Source organism: Elephas maximus, chromosome 3, assembly GCF_024166365.1.
Source record: "Elephas maximus indicus isolate mEleMax1 chromosome 3, mEleMax1 primary haplotype, whole genome shotgun sequence".
Taxonomy (NCBI): Eukaryota; Metazoa; Chordata; class Mammalia; order Proboscidea; family Elephantidae; genus Elephas; species Elephas maximus.
Genome location: NC_064821.1, coordinates 163,014,839 through 163,037,780, shown reverse-complemented (window position 1 = coordinate 163,037,780; position 22,942 = coordinate 163,014,839). Strand labels below are relative to the sequence as shown.

Genomic DNA, 22,942 nt, shown 5'->3' with positions numbered 1-22,942 from the left:
CTGGGAGCTCCATGTGGAAATCCATAGGCCTCCAGCCTCTCTTAAAGGCCTTGTGGGGAATCGAGAAGGGGGATTTGGTCATCGGTTTACAAGGCAAACCAAAATACCAGCAGCTCTTTAGTTTCAGTATTTCAATTCTACCTGTACCACCAGATTCAATAACTGCAGATACCCATCTTACAAATGGTTCAGATTGGAAAGTCAGGTTGTTTGCTTCTAGGGAGCTCAGTGATATGATAAAATTTGAGCAATAATAGAAACAGTTGCAGAAATCCTTTCCAGATACACTGTACTCTGCAGGTCTTGATTTTGAATAATGGTGATGATAACCTGAGAAATAAAATCTGTTTCCCATGGATATCATGAGGGGGTGGAAGAGGGTAGATACATAAAGTTTAGTCTTCATTGGCTGATTTCTCTAGATGATTTCTCATGGTTGCCAATGGCACTTACTGTAGTAAACTTTGCATGAGTAGTTGTTTATTTTGAAAAACTTGCCTGACTTTCCTTGCCTACTAGTCCACCCATTCCACGAGAAAGAATAAAGTTGAAGGCATTTAATTACTTCAAGTACTCTGAAGGTGGGGGAAATGGGAACCTGGAAATAATTAACCCTTAGTTGTTAATTATCTGTACTACTGAGACATTGGGGTAGAGGTCTTCTAAAACTCCTCTGTGTATGACTTTGGAATAACGCTCTCCTCACCCTTTTGGGGTATAAGTGTGTGATGTTAGAGGTGGTATCACTTAAAATCATGAAGGTGGTATATCAGGAGAAAAAAATTTGGAGAAACTGGAAATCATTTCTAACAATCCTGTTTCTCTATTTCCCTCATTCCCAATTCATGTTGAGAATATATAGTATTTATTTTCTTAGTGACTGTTGTCTGTGTTACTTTGCTGTCTATCTGGTTCATGTTGCCCTGGCAGGATTTGGAATATTTTGTAGGAGATTTCAAGGTGTTTCGTCTTCCTACTCAGAGCAAAGAAGAAATCAACAGGAGGTGGGAATATCGACAAAACATTTGAAGACAAACCAACCCAGCCCGTCTTTGGCTTGACAGTGCAGTGTGCAGGCCAGATAAACCTGGGTTTGAGTTCCTCATTTAATAGCTATTAGGACCTTCAGCAGGTTATTTAACTTATCTGTGACTTAGATTTTTCATATCTATGATAGGGGTAGGAGTCCTGGGATGCAATAGTTAAGCGCTCAGGTGCTAACCAAAAGGTGGGAGGTTCAAACTGACCAGTGGCTTCATGGGAGTCTGGTCCTGTAAAGATTACAGCCTTGGAAACCCTCTGGGGCAGTTCTACTCTATCATATAAGATCTCTGTGAGTCGGAATTCACTTGATGGCACAAAAAGAGCTGTCGAGTCACTTCTGACTCATAACAACCCTGTGTACAACAGAACGGAACTCTGCCCAGTCCTGTGCCACCCTCACAATCGTTATGCTTGAGCCCACTGTTGAAGCCACTGTGTCAGTCTGCCTTGTTGAGGGTCTTCTTCTTTTTCGCTGACCCTCTACCTTAACAAGCATGATGTCTTTCTCTAGGGACTGGTCTCTTCTGATAACATGCCCAAAGTACACGAGAGGAAGTCTCGCCATCCTTGTTTTGAAGGAGCATTCTGGCTGTACTTCTTCCAAGGCAGATTTTGAACCAACAGTTCTTCTGGCAGTCCATCTATGTTCAGTATTCTTTGCCAACACCGTAATTCAAATGCATCAATTCTTCAGTCTTCCTTATTCATTATCCAGCTGTCCCATACATATGCGGCAATTAAAAATACCATGGCTTGGCTCAGGTGCTCCTTAGTCCTCAAGGTGACATCTTTTTTAACACTTCAAAAAGCTCTGCTGCAGCAGATTTCCCCAGTGCAATACGTGGTTTGATTTTTGGCTGCTGCTTTCATGGGCGTGGATTGTGGATCCAAGTAAAATGAAATCCTTGACAACTTCAATTTTTTCTCCATTTATCATGATGTTGCTTATTGGTCAAGTTGTGAGGATTTTTGTTTTCTTTACGTTGAGGTGTTTGAAGGCTGTAGTCTTCGATTTTCACAGTAAGTGCTTCAAGTCCTCTTCACTTTCAGCAACCAAGTTTGTGTCATCTGCATAATGCAGGTTGTTAATGAGTCTTCCTCCAAGCCTGATGCCACATTCTTCTTCATATAGTTCAGCTTCTCGGACAACATGATAGGGGTAGTAATACCTACCTTATGGTTCTATTTTGTGGACTAAATAATATGTTATGAATAGTACTTGGCTCATTGCCTGGCATATAGTAGACACACATTGTTATTATTCTTCCTCTTACTGTATCCAAGTCTTGTTGAGAGGAATTTGAAGATCTGATAATAAATCAAAGTGACTACATTGCAAAATAAATATCTGAAAATTGCTTATATAGTTTTAGTTGAAATTATGGATTCTTTGATTAATCAAGTATTTTTTTATTATTCCACCCTACCATTTGTTTCTTAGTTATACGTTCTTTCATTTTTGTGGTTAATCTAAGATTAGAACAAGTATCCTTGACTTATTAGTGTCTGCTATAAACTACGAGTCAGAATTGACTCGACAGCAGCGTGTTTGGTTTTCGGTTTTTATAAACTAGAAGGTCCCTACAGGTGGAATTTGTGCTCGACTGCTAATCTAAAGGTTTGTGGTTTGAACCCACACAGCAGTACCACAGAAGAAAAGGCCTGGTGATCTGCTTCCGTTAAGATCACAGCCAAGAAAACCCTATGGAGTAGTTCTACTTTGTAACACCTGGGGTTGCCATGAGTCGGAATTGACTCGACTAACAGCAAGAACAGCTATAAAGCCTTGTAAGGTAAAACTGGTACTTTTACCACTTCCAGGATAATTTAAGTTGCATCTATACCACCCCACCCTCACCTTTTGTGCTGTTGATATCATACATTTTAATTCTTTATATATTTTAACCCACGTGTCTGTCAGTTTGTCGTACTGTGGGCGCTTGTGTGTTGCTGTGATGCTGGAAGCTATGCCACCGGTATTCAGGTACCAGCAGGGTCACCCATAGAGGACAGGTTTCAGCTGAGCTTCCAGACTAAGACAGACTAGGAAAAAGGACCTGGCAGTTTACATCTGAAAAGCATTAGCCAGTGAAAACCTTATGAATAGCAGCGGAACATTGTCTCATATAGTGCTGGAAGATGAATCCCCCAGGTTGGAAGGCACTCAAAAGATGACTGGGGAAGAGCTGCCTCCTCAAAGTGGAGTCAACCTTAATGACGTGGATGGAGTAAAGCTTCCGGGACCTTTATTTCCTGATGTGGCACGACTCAAAATGAGAAGAAACAGCTGCAAACATCCATTAATAATCGGAACCTGGATGTACTAAGTATGAATCTAGGAAAACTACAAATCATCAAAAATGAAATGGAATGCGTAAACATCGATATCCTAGGCATTAGTGAGCTGAAATGGACTGGTATTGGCCATTTTGAATCAGACAATCATATAGTCTACTATGCTGGGAATGACAGCTCGAAGAGGAATGGTATTGCACTCATCGTCAAAAAGAAGTTTTCAAGATCTATCCTGAAGTACAATGCTGTCAGTGATAGAATAATATCCATACGCCTACAAGGAAGACCAGTTAATACAACTATTATTCAAATTTAAGCACCAACCACTAGGGCCAAAGATGAAGAAATAGAAGATTTTTATCAGCTGCTGCAGTCTGAAATTGATCAAACATGCAATCAAGACGCATTGATAATTACTGGCGATTGGAATGCAAAAGTTGGAAACAAAGAAGAAGGACCAGTAGTTGGAAAATATGGCCTTGGTGATAGAAACAATGCCGGAGATCGAATGATAGAATTTTTCAAGACCAACAACTTCTTCATTGCAAATACCTTCTTTCACCAACATAAACGGCGACTATACACATGGACCTCACCAGATGGAACACACAGAAATCAAATTGACTACATCTGTGGAAAGAGACGATAGAAAAGCTCAATATCATCAGTCAGAACAAGGCCAGGGGCCAACTGTGGAATAGACCAATTGCTCATATGCAAGTTCAAGCTGAAACTGAAGAAAATCAGAGCAAGTCCACGAGAGCCAAAATATGACATTGAGTATATCCCACCTGAATTTAGAGACCATCTCAAGAATAGATTTGACGCATTGAACACTGGTGACCGAAGACCAGATGAGTTGTGGAATGACATCAAGGACCTCATCCATGAAGAAAGCAAGAGGTCATTGAAAAGTCAGGAAAGAAAGAAAAGACCACCGTGGATGTCAGAGTAGACTCTGAAACTTGCTCTTGAGCGTTGAGCAGCTAAAGCAAAAGGAAGAATTCATGAAGTAAAAGAACTGAACAGAAAATTTCAAAGGGCCTCTCGAGAAGACAAAATAAAGTATTATAATGACATGTCCAAAGAGCTGGAGATGGAAAACCAAAAAGGAAGAACATGCTCGGCGTTTCTCAAGCTGAAAGAACTGAAGAAAAAATTCAAGCCTTGAGTAGCAATAGTGAAGGATTCCATGGGGAAAAATATTAAATGATGCAGGAAGCATCAAAAGAAGATGGAAGGAATACACAGAGTCATTATACCAAAAAGAATTAGTCGATATCCAAACATTCCAAGAGGTGGCATGTGATCAGGAACCGATGGTACTGAAGGAAGAAGTCCAAGCTGCTCTGAAGGCATTGGCGAAAAACAAGGTTCCAGGAATTGATGGAATATCAATTGAGATGTTTCAACAAACAGATGCAGCGCTGGAGGTGCTCACTGGTCTATGCCAAGAAATATGGAAGACAGCTTCCTGGCCAACTGACTGGAAGAGATCCATATTGATGCCTATTCCCAAGAAAGGTGATCCAACCGAATGTGGAAATTATAGAACAATATCATTAATATCACACACAAGCAAAATTTTGCAGAAGATCATTCAAAAATGGCTGCAGCAGTATATCGACAGTAAACTGCCAGAAATTCAGGCCGGTTTCAGAAGAGGACATGGAACCAGGGATATCATTGCTGATGTCAGATGGATCCTGGCTGAAAGCAGAGAATACCAGAAGGATGTTTACCTGTGTTTTATTGATTATGCAAAGGCATTTGACTGTGTGGATCATAACAAACTATGGATAACACTGAGAAGAATGGGAATTCCAGAACGCTTAATTGTGCTCATGAGGAACCTTTACATAGATCAAGAGGCAGTTGTTCAGACAAAACAAGGGGACATTGATTGGTTTAAAGTCAGGAAAGGTGTTGTGTCAGGGTTGTATTCTTTCACCATACCTATTTAATCTGTATGCTGAACAAATAATTGGAGAAGCTGGAGTATATGAAGAACGGGGCATCAGGATTGGAGGAAGACTCATTAACAACCTGCGTTATGCAGATGACACAACCTTGCTTGCTGAAAGTGAAGAGGACTTGAAGCACTTACTAATGAAGATCAAAGACCACAGCTTTCAGTATGGATTACACCTCAACATAAAGAAAACAAAAATCCTCACAACTGGACCAATGAGCAGCATCATGATAAACGGAGAAAAGATTGAAGTCATCAAGGATTTCATTTAACTTGGATCCACAATCAACAGCCATGGAAGCAGCAGTGAAGAAATCAAAAGACGCATTGCATCAGGCAAATCTGCTGCAAAGGATCTCTTCAAAGTGTTGAAGAGCAAAGATGTCACCCTGAAGGCTAAGATGCGCCTGACCCAAGCCATGGTATTTTCAATCGCATCATATGCATGTGAAAGCTGGACAATGAATAAGGAAGACCGAAGAAGAGTTGACGCCTTTGAATTGTGGTGTTGGCGAAGAATATTGAATATACCATGGACTACCAAAAGAACGAACAAATCTGTCTTAGAAGTACAACCAGAATGCTCCTTAGAAGTAAGGATGGCGATACTGCGTCTTACATACTTTGGACATGTTGTCAGGAGGGATCAGTCCCTGGAGAAGGACATCATGCTTTGCAGAGTACAGGGTCAGCAGAAAAGAGGAAGACCCTCAACGAGGTAGATTGACACAGTGGCTGCAACAATGAGCTGAAGCATAGCAACGATTGTAAGGATGGTGCAGGACCGGGCAATGTTTCGTTCTGTTGTGCATAGGGTTGCTATGAGTCGGAACCGACTCAATGGCACCTAACAACAACATATATTTTAAACTCCAGAAGGCAATACTAATATTGTATTATATAGCCAATATCCAATTAGATTTACCCACATTTACCCTTTCTTTTGTTCTTTTTGCCTTCGTACATTTCCATGATTCCCTCTGAGATCATTTTCCTTTTATCTGAATCATTACTTTTAGGACTTCTTTTTTCTGCAATGAATTCTGTTTCCTTTGCTGAGGTTGCTTGAAAGTGGATTTATTTTACCTTCCTTAAAAAAAAATTGTACTTTAGATGAAGGTTTACAGCAAACTAGCTTCTCATTAAATAATTAATATACATAGTATTTTGTGACATTGGTTGCCAACCCCATGACATGTCAACACTCTCCCCTTCTCATACTTAAGTTCCCCATTACCAGCTGTCTTGTCCCCCCTGCCTTCTCATCCTTGTCCCTGGGCTGGTGTGTCCATTTGGTTTAGTTTTGTTTTATGGGTCTGTCTAATCTTTGGCTGAAGGGTGAATCTCAGGAGTGACTTCATCACTGAACTAAAATGGTGTCCAGGAGCTATACTCTTGGGGTTTCTCCAGTCTCTGTCAGACCAGTAAGTCTGGTCTTTTAAAATTTTTTTTTTTTAGTTAGAATTTTATTCTACATTTTTCTCCAGCCTTGTCGGGGACCTTCTATTGTGATCCCTGTGAGAAGAGTTGTTGGTGGTAGCTGGGCACCATCTAGTTGTGCGAGACTCAGTCTGATGGAGGCTGTGGTACTTGGGGTCCATTAGTCCTTCGGACTAATCTTTCTCTTGTGTCTTTGGTTTCCTTCAATCTCACTTGCTCTAGGTGGGGTAATACCAGCGGAGTATCTTAGATGGCTGCTCACAAGCTTTAAGACCCCAGATACTACTCACCAAAGTAGAATGTAGAACATTTTCTTTATAAATGTGTTCTGCCAATTGAAACAGATGTTTCCTGAGACGATTTACCTTCCTTTTTAAGATTATTTTTTCTGTGTATAGAATTCTAGGTTGGCAGTTGTTTTCTTTCAGCACTTTAAAGATGTCATTTCATTGTCTTCTGATGAGCATTGTTTCTGTTAAAAGTCAGTCTTCAGTTGTATTGTTGCTCTTTTGAATGCAATGTGCCTTGATCCCTGTAGATCTATTTCTATTGTCTGTGTTTTCTCTTTGGTTTTCAGTCCTTTGAGTCCTGCCATCTGCAATGTCTGGTAATATTTGAATACTGAAAATTTGTAGAGGCTCTGTGTGATGATTTCTTCTTCCCAAGATTTACTTTTTTTTTTAATAGCAGGCCAATAGAATAGGAGAAAATCACCTTAATCCAATGAGGAATTGAGTTGTTTTGGACTGGATTTCAGTCTTGATGAGGACTACTTTTTTTTTTTTCAGTTTTGTCCTCACTCCAAAGGTATAGCCCTTCCAGGATTGTAACTTGAAATCTTGAATGTTTACTACCGTCCATTTTCCTTCTTGGATTCGGAAGTCCAATTTCTGTTTCCCCAATACTGTGAGATGATCGAAAATTTTCTTAACCTTTTAGCCTCTAGTGTTTACTTTCTGGTTAGCTTCTCAGTCACACACCCACACACCATCATAAAGGCAGTTACCTTGAGAAGAAAAGCAATGCAGAACGCCAAGCTCACTTCTCTGCTGTTTCCCTTTTTTTCTGGGATCTTGGTTCCTCAAACCCTGGCTTTCCTGGTGGCTCTAAACTTCTCTTGTTGTTGTCTTGGCCTTATAAGCTTCTGGAAGCTCTGAGCTACTAATTTCTACTTGGTCTGTACTTCTTAAAAACTGGCAAATGTCTCAAGATAAAAAGCAGTGAACAATGTTCACTGTTCAATGTTCTCAAGATAAAAAGCTGTGAACATCTCTCAGTGTATTTCTGTGATCTTGGCCCCTAGAGTCTGGCTACCTTAATTCCTCACCGATGTCTTCAATTAGCTGTTTTTTTAAAAAATTTTGTCCATCCTTTGTAGTTGTTCTCAGAGGAAAAGTTGATCTGATACAAGCTACTCTATCATAACAGAAAGCAAAAATCTCCTGGGAGTGGAAATCTCAATTATTGGTCTTTAGAACTTTATATCCTACTCATCTCCCCTTCCAAAAAAATATTATTTGAGGCAATTTACAATGAAATACGTGTACACATGCAATAAAACATTAAAGTAAGGGTAAAAGATCAACAGGACAAAGGTAGTAGGGAAGGCAGAGAGAGGCGTAGACATAGAGGGAGGAGGTAGTTACTAGAAGCTTAAACTATGGATGGTTGCCACAGTTGGCCGTCATATGGAGTACTGAACTTCCTCAAAGGCATGGCTCAAACATGAATTTTATATGTTTTGGGGAAAAGAGACTTGGACATTAGAATAAGAGAAAAGAGAAGTGGAGTTAATAACAGTTGACTAGATTTTCTTTTCTTTGTAGGCTTTTGCAAATTTTTTAAAAATTTGAGTCGGAAAGCAAAGGTTGAGGGCTCTGAGACTTACCTAAGAGTGTTTGATCTATCAGACATTGCAACATGTTGTTGGGCCAAATAGTAATTGGAATTACGAATGGTTTGGCATAGAAGCCTTAATACAGCATACAAAGGTGATGCTCAAGTGCCCTTACATTGTCTTGAGTGTTCAGGTACTCTTGGCCTGTGGTTTGACATGTAAGAGATAACTATGCATATAGTTCTTGTTTTTTGGGGAAAGATGACACAATCTCCATCAACAGGCATTTTTTTTCCCCTCCTGATACTAGATTTTAAGAAATTTTATCATGGATTCTTGTGTCATTGAACAACACAGTAGTGTCCTTAATAGTACTTTCAAGGCTAATAAAATTGTTTTTCATATGAAGATTTCTTATATTGACACTTGAAAACAAATGAAGCCATAACTTTAAATTGTAACTTAGTAAAGACTTTTTTTTATGGAGATATAAACTTATACAGTTCAGCCTCAGAAGTGTTTGGGATGCTAATTTGAAATGCTGGTAGAATTTGGAAAACCAGAGGAAAATTTGCTCTTTTTCCCTCAGTTATCAACTGTTGGAATGAGAGGTTTTGACAAAAATTGGCAATGTGTGGCTATGTAGATACTCTTTTTGATTTGAAAAGAGCCATATGTTTTAATTTTTACAAGTTACATTTATTTTTAAGTATCATTAGCTGTTATTTAACAATATTAAAGGAAATCTGCACTAAATACCAGATTGCTGGTGGCAAGTTGCAGTTCTGTTACCAAAATTTTTAAATCTTGATTTGCAAGGATGAGGGGACATCCCAGTTCTGCATGCAAGACAGTGCTTGGGTTTATATCTTTTCAGATTAAAATTTGATCTTTCAAGCATCTGTTCATATCTGCTTTACTTTTCCCAGTGGCACTATAACATAGCTGATATGGAAGGTACTTTTGCAGGTTGAGTTGGAACATGGAGAAAGGAGTGCCTAAGTGATCCTAGGGGAGATGGGGAGGCTTCCCTGAGGAGGTGGTGTTGGAGCTGCCCCTTGGAAGAGGATGAGGAGATTGCTGGGAAGGCATTCCAGGGGAAGGAAGCACGTAGCAGAGCACATAGCAGTGGAGCACAAGGAAGCGTGACATTTCCCAGAAACTAAGAATTGTTTTGTTGGAGTATAAATATTAGGGGTAGGATGGAAGAATGGCAGGAGATGAAGCTGAACTGGTAGCCATAGGCCAGATCATGAATGATCTTGTATGTCATTGATTCATTCATTCAGCCAATACTTATTGAACAACTACTATATACAAGGGAGTCCCTGGGTGGTGTAAGCAGTTAACGTGCTAAACTGCAAAACTGAAAGGCTGGAGGTTGGAGTCCATCGAAAGATGCCTTGGAAGAAAGGCTTGCTGATCTACTTCTGGAAAACTAGCCATTGAAAACCCTATGGAGCCCAGTTGTACTCTGACACACATGGGGTCGCCATGAGTCAGAACTGACTCCACAGCAACCAGCTTCCCTGGTACCGTGTTCCAGATCCCATTCTAGACACTGGCGTTCAGCAGGGAACACATGGACAAAAATCACTTCTCAGATGGAACTTGCATTCTAGTGAGAAAAGACAGATAATAAATAATATTCAAAGTCTATAAGCACACACACATAAGCCTATTAATGATAAATCATAAAATTTGGCAGGGGTGAGGATGTCGGGTTTGTAATTTTAGGGTGGGGAGAGAGGCCTCACTGAGAAAGTGACGCTGGAATAAAGATCTGAGGCTGGCAAAGGAGCCAGCGGGGTCAGTATTCTGGACTGAGAACATGTGCAAAGGCCCAGAGGTTGGAGTGGGTCTGGCTTTTTCAAGGAAATATCTGGGAGAAGAGCATGGCCGGAGTAAAGTGGAGGAACCCAGTGAAAGAGGAGCAGGAGATGAGGTCTGAGGAATTAAGGGGCCTCTGACCCTGGGAGGCCTGGGAGCCCACTGTAAGTATTTTGGCTTTTAATCTGAGTGCGATGGGAGTGATAGGACAGTTTTGAGCGGAGAAACCTAAGGTTTTAAAAGATCACTGGTGTGTTTAGTATAGGGGACAAGAGTGGAAGCCAGGAGACCAGTTAGGAAGCTTTGGAATAATCTGTGTGAGGGAATGGAGCTTGGACCAGGGTAATAACAGTGGGGGTGGTGAAGAATGCTCTCTGGAGGATAGATTTTATCTGGTATGTGATCAGGAGCCATTAAAGATTTTTGATCAATGCAGTGACATGATTTCTGTGTTAAAAATATCATTTTGGCAGCCATGTGTAAGAAGGATTGGAGAAACAGGATAGGGAGCTGGATTGCTCTAGTTACTAAGAACAAATGTAGGAGACCTTACAGCTGGGACAGTCTAATGCCCAGAGACCTCATGGGGCAGGTTGTCAACCCTGGCCAACTTCTCGACAAGGGACAGGAATTCAAAAGATTTACATATGAGGAAAATTCTTTGAAAACCTTGCCGAGGAAGCAAGGTGAGTGAGTATGGATCAGATTTATTCTAGAGGCGGCTTGCATAGTAGATAACAGCAGACCCTTAACACATGCTGGGCACTGCCTTGAACACTACACTTCTATTAGCTCCTTTGATCCTTACCACAGCCCTAAGGGGAGCCCGGTGACTATTGCCTGCATTTCATAGGTGAGGAAACTCAGACACAAAGAGGTTAACACGAGGTTTTAGCCTCCTAAGAGTCTCCACCAGGGTGAAAAACCCCACTGGGAGATTCAGAATTAATCTGGTTGTCTCTAAAATTAAATGTAAAAAAACAAAAAAAACCCCACCTATTTCCTTTTCAAACTGTGGTGATAATGGCTTCAGAAAAATTGATCACTGCTTAGTGGTTAGGTATTACGTCGATGCCCTTTGAGCTGTCAGTGACAGAAAGTAGCTTAATAAGAAACTTGGGGGGCGGGGGGGGTGAGTGTCATTGCAAGAAACACGCCCAGAGTAACAGGCGTGTCTCTCTAGCGCGCATGCGCGGAATGATTTACAAGGTGTGGCTGGATCCAGGTGCTCAGATGATGCCGTCAGCCCATGTTCTTTCCATGTCTCTGGTCCAGGTGATGACCACGTCATCTCTTCCACAGCTGATGGCTTCCATACATGGTGCGGAGGGCTGTCCACATGCAGCTTCAGAGTAAATCGTCTTTAGAGTACCCTGATTCCAAAGGGAGAGAGTGTCCTCCCTAGAAGCTTCAATAAAAAAGATTGCCTCGTTTGGGTCCTGATGCCCACCCTAGGACTTGGGGCACCCCCCACTTGGCGGGGGGTGGGGGTGGGGTGTGAAGGGTCAGCGACATGTGAGGCCAGTTACCGGGAAGGAAAGGAAGCTGGGTAGCAGCTGTTAGTCTGCTTCGTGTTTGCTGGAAGTGGTGGGTTTGAGGTCATGAACACCATTCTGTAAGCGCTGAGCTGCCTTAGAAACTAGGTAGCAGCATGGTGCATCGCTACTCAGCAGTATTTGGAGTTGGCTCTACTATTCTAAGAAGAAATGTGACTTAGTTCTTCTGAGTGACCAACACCAGCCACTTTATCTTAAGGAGAGTGATTTAGGGTTTGGAGGCTTTTCCCGGAACTGGAGATCAGCTCTGGAGCTGACCCCAGCTGGGCTGGGAGTGAAGGCTCAGAACCGACATTGTCCCATCACTATTTCTCTAATATAGCTGCTGCTTTTTTTCCTTTTCAAAGTAAATGATAATGGGTGGGGAAAAAGTGTTCCTCAACTTTTTTTGGACACTGACCCAAATTAAGATCATAAGTTTTTCATCATAATCTGGTATACACATAGTTTTGTTTACCTTGCAATATTCAATCCAAATAATGAAACAGTATTTGCCCCTTATTAAGTCCAATGTACTGTGGTATTTTCTATTCGGTTTAATTTCATTTAAAAAAAAAAAAAACGGGTAAAAACCTATAAATTTATTTCACAACCCACTGATGGGTGGCCACCCAGAGTTTGAAAAACATGACTTAAACCAGTGGAAAACAACCATGGTAAAAACACAAAATTGAAAATAAATAATGGAAGTTACCGTTTTATTGAGCCCTTACTACACAGCAGATGCTCAGCGAGGCATTTCATTGAATTAACACATTGAATCCTTCCTGCCCCATTCTATAAATAAAGAAGCCAAAGCTAAGATATAGCGCTCAGATTTAAACTTCGGTCTCCTTGGTTTCACGTTTTCCTGTGTATCGTATTGTTTCCGTTCATAGAACATCATGAAAGAGCTCATTTGATTTGAATTAAAATGCTAAACACGGCTAGTAAATGCACTACAAAATTATGTTGAAGTTCATTGCAATGAAGGCTTCTTTTTTTTTTTTTTTTAATTATGCTTTAGGTGAAAGTTTACAGAGCAGATTAGTTTCTCATTAAACAATACACAGATTGTTTTGTGACAGTGGTTGCCAACCCCGTGATGTGTCAACACTCTCCCCTTCTCGCCCTTGTGTTCCCCATTTCCATTCATCCAGTTTTCCTGCCCCAAGACTTCTTAAAGGGCAGAATTCACAGGTTTTTTAGTCCCTAAGCACCCTGTGACTTGTGTGCCCCTGGGGAAGGGAGTGCCAGGGAACTTTTGGCTCTTCCTCAGCAACAAGCCACTGCATTCCTAACAACACCCACCATCCTGCCAGACACTATGCTCACTCTCTTTGTGCTTCTCTATCCTCATTCTGAATTTAGATCAGGTTGAAGGGTAGAGAGAGAGAAGGAAATGAGCCAGAAAATAGAAAATTAATACTCGGTAGAGTCTTCATATTTTAAAATTAATTTGTAGGCAATGTCAGATAACTGGAGTTAAATCATTTTATCAGCAGGCTGCTTTAGGATTTAAAAATTGGCATCCATCACTGTAAATCAGGTCTCAGGAGCCCCAGGAAATGGTCTCTAGGGATGAGGCGTGATATAGGATGGGCGGAAATGTAAATACTTGATTAGCTGGGTCCCTCCCTTTCACACAAAATCTAAAATATTTCTACATCACATTGAATGAGATGGTATGTTAAATAGTAACAGAAGGGAAGAAGCTATGTAGGTTTTAGGGTTAGCCTACTTTTAATACTTTTCTTCCTCCCTGTCAATCCCCAGGAACTGGTTGTGTGAGAAGCATTCATTTCAGTGGGGCAGACCTGGTTCATAGTCTAAAAATAGTCTCCACCTCCTTCTTCATAGACTCAGGTGGTGTTGTTAGTTGCCATCCAGTTGGCTCTGACTCATGGCAACCCCATTACAACAAAATGAAATATTGCCCAGTTTTGGACCATCTTTGGGATCATTGATAAGCTTGAGTCAATTTTTGTGGCCCTTGTGTATTCTGAATACCTTCCAACCTAGAAGGCTTATCTTTCAGCACTGTATCAGATGATATCCTGTCGTGAACCTTAGGGTTTTCACTGATGGCCAAGCATTTCTTCCTAGTCTTAGTCTGCAAGCTCTGCTGAAACCTGTTTACCATGGGTGGTATTTGAAATACCAGTGGCATAGCTTCCAGCTTCCTACTCAGGTAGGATGCCATTTCCCCCAGCAGTTCAGATGTCATCGTTTCTGCCATGTGCCCATGAGCAGGAGTATCCACGGGCTTACCACTTTGATACTGGGAAGTCCTTCTGTAACTAAACACCCACCTTTCATCTCTTCTTGTTGCAGCTCTTTGTCAAGGTCGTGTGGTGAGAGTCCCTGCAGGGAGCCTGGTCCGGGTGGTGGGCACTGAGCTGGTCATCCCCTGCAACGTCAGTGACTACGATGGCCCCAGCGAGCAGAACTTTGACTGGAGCTTCTCATCCTCGGGGAGCAGCTTCGTGGAGCTTGCGAGCACCTGGGAGGTGGGCTTTCCAGCCCAGTTGTACCGGGAGCGGCTTCAGAGGGGTGAGATCCTGTTGAGGCGGACGGCCAATGATGCCGTGGAGCTCCACATAAGGAACGTCCAGCCCTCAGACCAAGGCCACTATAAGTGTTCAACTCCCAGCACAGATGCCACCGTGCAGGGCAACTATGAGGACACAGTGCAGGTTAAAGGTACAGTCCTCACCTTGGGTTATTATGCCAGGAGGTCAGACCTTCCTCTGCCACTTGGCTATGGGTGACTTTATCAAGGACTCTGGGGCTCTGTTCCCTTATCTGTCCAATGGATTAACAGCATCTTACCTGATTAAAGGCGGAGGATGGGCCAGGTGGCTTCAGAGGGTTCTTTCTCTACTGCATGGCCAGCATGGTCTGAGCCATCCTGTGGCTAGTTAGTTGGAACCAGCAGGTGTGGTGGTGGAGAGCCCAGCTCTGGAGCCAGGTTACCTGCACTCAATTAGTCCAATTCCTGAGTTCCACTTGTCAGCCATGTGCTCACGGGCCTGTTATATAACCCCGCTATGCCTCAACTTTCTTGTCTGCAAAATAGTACCTACCTTCAAGGCAGTGAGGAGTAAGTGAGTTAATATGTGGAAAGCCTTATAACAGTGCCATAGTGAGGACTCAAAGAAGGTTGGCGACAAGAAGTCAATGATCATGATGATGATGTTCAGGGTTATTGGAATAATAGACACTTCATAGCTCATGTTTTTCTTTGTGCCCTTCATTTGTACAAGAAGTTGTTACGGGTTTTATGTAGAGAAAGAATGATGTGGTTGTTGCTAGCTTATGACGGAACACAGAATTGACTTGGCTGTGCAAATAATCACACCTTTTGTGGCACAAAAGCTTAAGTGCTGGGCTACTAACTAAAAGGTCGGAGGTTTGAATCCACCCAGAGGCACCTTGGAAGAAAGGCCTGGTAATCTACTTTTGAAAGATCATAGCCATTGAAAACACTGTGGACCACAGTTCTACTTTGACACCCGTGGGGTCACCGTGAGTTGGAATCAACTTGAGAACAACTGATTTGGTTTTTGGTTTCTTATATATCTGGAATGATTTTTCTTTTTTTCATTTTCCAAGTCCTTTTAGATTTACTCAGACATTCAATTCTCTGAATCTAACGAAGAAGATAGGGCAGGATATTTCCTTAATTTACACGTGAGAAAATGGAAGAGCGTAGGTTAATTACTTGCCTAAAATCATACAGCTAATTAGGAAGAGAGCCGGAACAAAAGATTTTAGTTTGGGGTTAACAAAATAGAAACATTATTGTTATTATTATTACTTAATTATACATTTATTTGTAACCTGCCTTGTTCCAAAGAGGATTTAAGTCAGAGTAAGAATGTATTTTAAGATCAGAAAAGTAGGTGTGTATGATGATGTAAAAAGAGGGGTTGACCCAGGCATTGATTCCATTCGTAATGATTTGTAGAGGTAGATACCCTATGTCAGATACTGGCCCTTCATTAGACTCATAGGTATATATTTTAAAGTCCCATAAGACATCCTTGCATTTAAGTTGAATAAAGTGTTATAAAGTATTTATAAAAGAGGTGTTTCATCTTCACTGGAGTCCCTGGGTGGTACAAACAGTTAACACACCTGGTTGTTGACCAAAGGGTTGGAGGTTCAGGTTCACTTAGAGGCACCTTGGAAGAAAGGCCTAGTGATCTACTTCAGAAAAATCAGCCATTAAAAACCCTATGGTGTGCAGTTCTAGTCTGACAAACAGAGGGTGGCCATGAGTTGGAATCGGCTCAATGGCAAGTGGTTGGTTTACATATCCATTAGGTCAGATTCACCCTTGTCTTCCCTTATAATTCTCATCTTGAAGAGTTGGAGGGCAGCAGGAAATTTTCCCCCAGTGTCTTTCTGTTTCTTCTGCAGCCTTTGGAAGGCAGAAGGAAGAGGTGGTCTCCTTGGGCCAAGAAAGCAAGTGGATGACCAAGAGAGACTGGCTGGCTGCTCAGGCAGTCTTTGGAGGGGGCCGTGTGTTGTCCAGGTTCTCCCTGGCCTGCAGCTTCACCAGTGTTGTAGCTGTTTATCCATGTCCTGAAGGATGAACTAGCCTTGGGAACTGAGCCATGTCAGACAAACTCACAACTGATATATGTACTGGGATGTCATATTTATTTTGCAAGAGATGAGTCTTTGGTCCTTCTAAAGATGTAGACTCTTTTATGTTATCCAGACTCATCCCTAACTAACTCAAGAACACTGAGTTAGTTTCTGAGAGGAGAACTGGGGGAAAGTCCAAAGAGATGATGAATAGTGATGACCCATAGAACACCAAAAACCAAATCCGTTGCCTTAGAGTCGATTTCTGACTCATTGTGATCCTATAGGACAGAGTAGAACTGCCCCATGAGGTTTCCATGGAGCAGCTGGTGGATTCGAGTTGCCAACCTTTTGGTTAGCAGCCGAGCTCTTAACCACTGTGTCACCAGGGCTCTGACCCACAGAATAGCCTGATAGATTTTCCCTGCCCCTTGGCAGAGGCCTCTCTCTTGTTAGCAGAGTTCCAGTGCCCATTGCATATAGCTTCTGTTCCTAAACAGCACTCACCATTACTCCTTGGTCTCCGGCCCTCTTTTTCGAGGCTCTGCAGAAGCCCTGAGTCTTCTTCTAATAGGCCCTAAGACACTGACAAGCTCAAGTTTCAGCTTTTTCTGGTGCTTTCCTATCCCGCGGATCCTCTCTGGTCATCATCGTCATTCTTGGGCATTTCCCAGGCCTTAAGCCACAGGCAGCTCATGCCAGCCTTTCCCCACTGCAGATCTTGCTGGCTGAACTGAACATGTCCAGATTCTGTAGGCTCCCTACTCTAGCCCTGTGCCCTGACCAAAGGGGCATTTGATAATATTGCCAATTGTTTTACAGTGATTTCTAAGTGCCAGGCACTGTTCTAGGCATTTTCTGTTATTATTAACTTGCCTAGCCCTCACATCAACCCCATGAAGTAAGTTCAGTTGTCATCCCAATTTTAGAAGTGGGGAAACTGAGGCACAGAGGCACAAAGCAACTTGCCTAAGGATAGCAGACGTATATCCCCAAGCCATAGATAAGGGAGTTTTCACCATCTGGTTCTAAGCAATAATAAAGTGGTTGCCATGGAGTCACCTCTCACTCAGGGCGACCCCATGTGTGTCAGAGTAGAATTGTGCTCTGTAGGATTTTCAATGGCTGATTTTTCAGAAGTAGATCACCAGGCCCTTCTTTTGAGAGGTCTCTGGGAGGACTTGAACCTCCAGCCTTTCGGTTAGCAGCCATCATGGTAACTGTTTGCACCACAGGGGTTTTATTAGTGCCACCTCTTTTTTTACTATATGTTATTTTTGTTAAGTCAGAAAGTCATTTGCGATGATCTGTGAATCAAAATGGGAAAATACACCCATCTGGGCATTAGAAAAGGGAAAGAAAGGAGAAAATTCTCTGGTGACAGCTACAGTAATGACTCGGGCCAGGAAGTCATAGAAAGGGGCCGGTACTTGCGGCTGTGGGTCCGACCGTGGACAGTTGGGCTGAAGCAGCTCCATTTTCTCTCCACAGTGCTGGCTGACGCTCTGCACGTGAGCGCCAGCGCGCAGCCCTCCCCGGCCCTGAGCCTGCGGGAGGGCGAGCCCTTCGAGCTGCGCTGTTCAGCCTCCACCACCTCGCTGCTGCACACGCACCTGTCGGTGATGTGGGAGGTGCACCGCGCCTCCTCCAGGCGGAGCATCCTCGCCCTGACCCACGAGAGCAGGTTTCGCCCGGGCCCCGGGTATGAGCAGCGCTACAATAGCGGAGGCGTGCGCCTGGACACGGTGGGCAGCAACGTTTACCGCCTCTCTGTATCCCGGGCTTTGTCCGCGGACCAGGGTTTGTACAAGTGTGTCGTCAGTGAGTGGATCGGAGAGCAGGGTGCCTGGCAAGAAATTCAAGAAAAAACGGTGGATGTCGCCACCGTGGTGATCCAGCCAACAGGTAAGTTTCTGGAAAGTACTAATTTTAGACTCAGTGTTATTGTCAAAACCTTTTCTGACAAAAATTAGGAGGTGAAGGAGAGGGTGGTATTGGTAGTATAACAAGGGGTGCCTTTGTTTTGGGCTACATATGCTTATAGTTTTGTTTTTCAACTGGTGTTTATCTGAATTTGTTTCCGTGGGAGCTGCAGCATAACAGATATTAAGACAATTCTTTCACTAAAGGATTAAGCACTGTAGTCATGTGGCCAGAATTAGGTCTGGCCTGGTGGTCAGAGGGGCTTTGGGTGGAGCTGCCCACACCCTGTTCCAGAGTGTTCTCTTAGCTTTATCTGTTTGGAGTTTCCTGCATCTCTAGATCTGCCTTTCACCACAGCTGTTGGGAATGTGTACCTTGCTCACTACAAAACCTCTTATGTAACTTGGATCCTGTAGGCCTGCCTTTCGGGGCCTCTCAGATGCACCTTTCCCATTTAGGTGAGGCCTTCTCTAGGGCTGGCCCTCTCTTGCTTTCCTATATGATATATACCCCAGGAGCATCCAGGCCTAGGTTTGATACTCAGGAAACCCTTTGTCTATCATCTGTGAATTAACCTTTTTTTTTTTTTTTAATTTTCCTACTTCAATTATAGAAACAATTAAGAAAATATAAATGCATTTTAGAAAGCCCATTAAAAAAAAAAAAAAGAAAGAAACAAAAACAAGCCATTGTTGACTGACTGCTCAACAAGCACCAGTGGAGAACCTACTGTGTGCCCTGCTCTGTGCTGGGCCCTGGGGTCAGAGGTGCTTGAGGCTTGTTCCCAGGTCCTGGGAGCTTCCAGCTTTGGTGGAGACAGTGTAAAGAGACCATTTCGGGGTAATGTAATTGCTGGGGATGAAGAGATGTACTTGGGTTTATGGGAGTCTAACATTTTCAGCTCTCAGAGTACTTGCTGCCGTTGCTGCTACCTCTTGTTTTTTAAACTGGGAAGACCTTGGCTGGACTCATTTCCTGAGTGTAAATGTGAGTGTGTGGCCTCTCTGTTGCTCAGATTAGAAGGAAAGCAGAGAAGAAGACACATGGGGGGTATTTTGTCTTTATAAGCTGCATTGTCCCAAGTTCTTTGCTCTGCATTTACACCACTGCACAGGAGGTGGGTTTGGTGGATGTAGGTGGCAAAAAGCAGGGTGGAGGTTCCTGAGTGACTGTGGCCATCCATGAGGTGGGAGCTGCTCTTAGGGAGGAGAGGGCTGGCCCCTCAAGTCAGTCCTGGTTCCACTGGCCACAGAAATCGCTTCCCAGATGAACTCAGGCCACCTCTTTTATCACAAGTGATCTGCCTGGAATCTGTCTTGAGAAACCTCCAGATATTCAACTTGCATCAAACAATTGTTTTAATGGGGCAAAAGGGTTAAGTGTTTCAGATTTCTACCACGTTACCTTTTTCTGCAGGAATTTCAGTTATAAAGGTACTTTTTTATTTCAAAGAAACCTCGAAACCCATCATATCGAGTATAACTTGAACACTCTTGAACCTATTAGGCAGGTTATTATATCTGACTCTTGCCCAAGACTAGGGGTTGAAAATCTTTTTTTTTTTTTTGGTGCCGCAGGCCTTGTGAACAGTCTGGTGAAGCACACAGACCTTCTCAGAATTAATGTGTTTTAATGCATAAAGTACAATACGTAGAATGGCAAAGAAAAACAGTTGTATTGAAATAGCTATCAAAAGATGTTTCAAGCAGGTTTATTATATAGCAATACAGTCATGCATTGCTTAAAGTCCACGGTATGCTCTGTGAAATAGGACATTATGTGATTTGGATGTTGTGCAGACACTGTGCTATATACAAACAGTCCTGGATTATGAACGAGTTCCATTCCTAAGTATGTCTTTAAGTTGAATTCATACATATGTCGGAAATTAGGTACAGTTCGTATCTAACATCAGTTAGTCAAATGTTTTAGTATGGAAAATATAGCGGTGGGGAGTCTTGGTGATACAGTGGTTAAGAGCTCAGCTGCTAACCAAAAGGTCGGCAGTTCAAATACACCAGCTGCTCCTTGGAAACCCAATGGGGCAGTTCTACTCTGTCCTATGGGGTCGCTGTGAGTCAGAATAGACACAGCAGCAGTGGGGATATAGCAATGGTTAAGTGCTCAACTGCTAACAAAAAGGTCGGCAGTTCAAACCTACCAGCTGCCCTGCGGCTCTGCGGAAGAAAAATGTGGCAGCCTACTTCTGTAAAGATTTAAAGCCTTGAAAGCCCTATGGGGTAGTTCTACTCTGTCCGATAGAATGACAATGAGTCAGAATCGACTCCACGGTGATGGGTATGATTTGGGTTTGGTACCCTTCTGTGCATAAACAACAGTAAAGAAACACTTCCAGATACACTAAAACATCTTCAACGTAATACAGCAATAACAATAATGATTTTTTTTTTGTGCATCGCAAAGTAGCGCCTTTTTGTTATTCGAACCATTGTATGTACCTTGAATTTTTAATATAATAGGCTTTATGGTGGTTGGTTCATAACTATGGGTTATTGGACGTTCTTAACCCAGGGACTGCCTGTATAGTCTTATGGGACCACGAGACATATATGTGGTCGGATGTTGACCGAACGGACGTTAATGCCGCGCATGACTGTACTGTGCTTCTTTATTAATGCATTAAACAATAAAGTCTAATAGCAGGCCTAACAACTACTGTAATTTCTAAATAAATGATATTTCAAGATATCTGCAACAACTCTAATGGGATATAAAAATGTCTGAATTCCATTGGGGGCAAAGTCCTAGGAACAGGTAATACTACATTGGTTTGTGGTTTACGTTCATTGTGGAAGAAGATGCTAAATTTTAGGTAAAGGTTAGTAAAAGTAAAGAAGAATTTTTTTTTTCCTGTCCAAATTGACAGATTTCCTGAATTCTTTTTGTGGATCCCAGTTTAAGAACCACTAGGGTGATGTCTTTCTCTTCTTATCCACACCTGCAGTACCAGTAGCTGCCTTCTTATTTATTCTTATCACATTGTTATGATAAATGGCACAGGGCTGCTTCAGCAACACAACTGTGTTACCTATGTGGCAGTATTCCTCCCTTACGATAGGAGTGGTCTGGTTACTGCAAATCTTGGTTGTGTAATTTGCAGATTCAGTTATATCCCGCAGGAGAAAGCGTACACCACCAAAGGCTTTGTCCGAGGTCCCCCCTTGCATAGCAAATCCTTAGAACTGGTTAATTTTTTCCCTTCATCCTGCTCCCAGTAGCTTTCCCTCTCCCAGCAATGACCCCTCCTAGTAACCCAGAATGGTAGCAGAAGGGAGGTTGGCCATGTGGGAAATGTGGTTAGTAATGTCACCAGATACTGAGCCATTTGCAGAGAGAAAATTACAAAATGAACTATACAGTCAAAGGAACATTCCTGACAATATTTCTAATACCTCGGAATTTGTTTTCTCCATACATACATACAATCCACAACTGTTTTGTGGATTGACCACCTCTTCACTTAGCTGAATCCTTCCTGAACCTTCTTTTATCTAATAGATGGCTGGCTAGAGAGGGCAGTGGTGGTTCGGTTGTGGAATTCTCACCTTTCACGTGGGAGACCCCAAGTTCGATTCCCGGCTGATGTATCTCATGTGCAGCTACCACCCATAAGTCAGTGGAGGCTTGCATGTTGCTGTGATGCTTAACAGGTTTCAGTGGCGATCCCTAAGACAGACTGGGAAGAAAGGCCTGGCAATCTACTTGTGAAAATCAGTCAGTATAAACCCTATGGAGTACAATGGTTCGATCCCATTGTACATGGGGTTGCCATGAATCAGGGCTGAGTCCACAGCAGTTAACAACAGAGGACTGGCTAGCAGAGGGCAGCTGGGGCAGTATTCCAGGAGCTCTGACCGAGAGCAGTGTGATGGGGTGGTGCAAACCGTAGAACCAGCAGAGGCAGGCAGTGTCCATACTGAATCCTTTCAAAAGATTACCCTCACATGACTTTTGGCCCCTCCAAAGGAGTGAGGGAAAGAGGGGGAGGAATTTGGAGGGTAGATGGAGGTGAGAAATTGGGCTTTTAAATTCGTTTTTCTAGTACTATGCTCACCTCATTTTCTGTCTTTTGTCAAGGTGGATCTTGAACAAGGCTTGAAATGAATACTTGACAATTTGATGAGCTTTGAAAATATTCATGTGAAAGTAATTTACTCCAAAGGGCGTGGGCTTTTGGTGTTGGGTCTTTGTCAAACTAGTTACCAGCCTTTTGTGATCGAGCTTATTGGAGACAGTGGTTGATGCTGAATGGCTCTTGCTAGAAGACCAAGATGTGCCTCCACGCGAATCCCCTGGGGAACGTTGACTATTTGTCATCTAAGTAATTGTTCCCAGAGCATTACCACAAATTGAACGTCTTTCTGTTCTGATTACAGACGTTCAGGCTTTTGTGTGTTTTTTTGTTTTTTTAATTTCCTGAATAGAGCAAAATGTTTCTATGTAAAAAAA

At 42.5% G+C, this 22,942-nt stretch overlaps 1 protein-coding gene across 1 annotated transcript in view; it reads left to right on the top strand.

Moving 5' to 3' along the window:
* Positions 1–22,942, top strand: part of PTGFRN (prostaglandin F2 receptor inhibitor) — a 105,272-nt gene that overhangs the window by 31,156 nt on the left and 51,174 nt on the right. The window contains exons 2-3 of the mRNA XM_049879987.1: positions 14,288–14,656; positions 18,041–18,454. Coding sequence (XP_049735944.1) covers positions 14,288–14,656; positions 18,041–18,454 — 783 coding nt within the window. The remainder of the gene's footprint in view (positions 1–14,287; positions 14,657–18,040; positions 18,455–22,942) is intronic.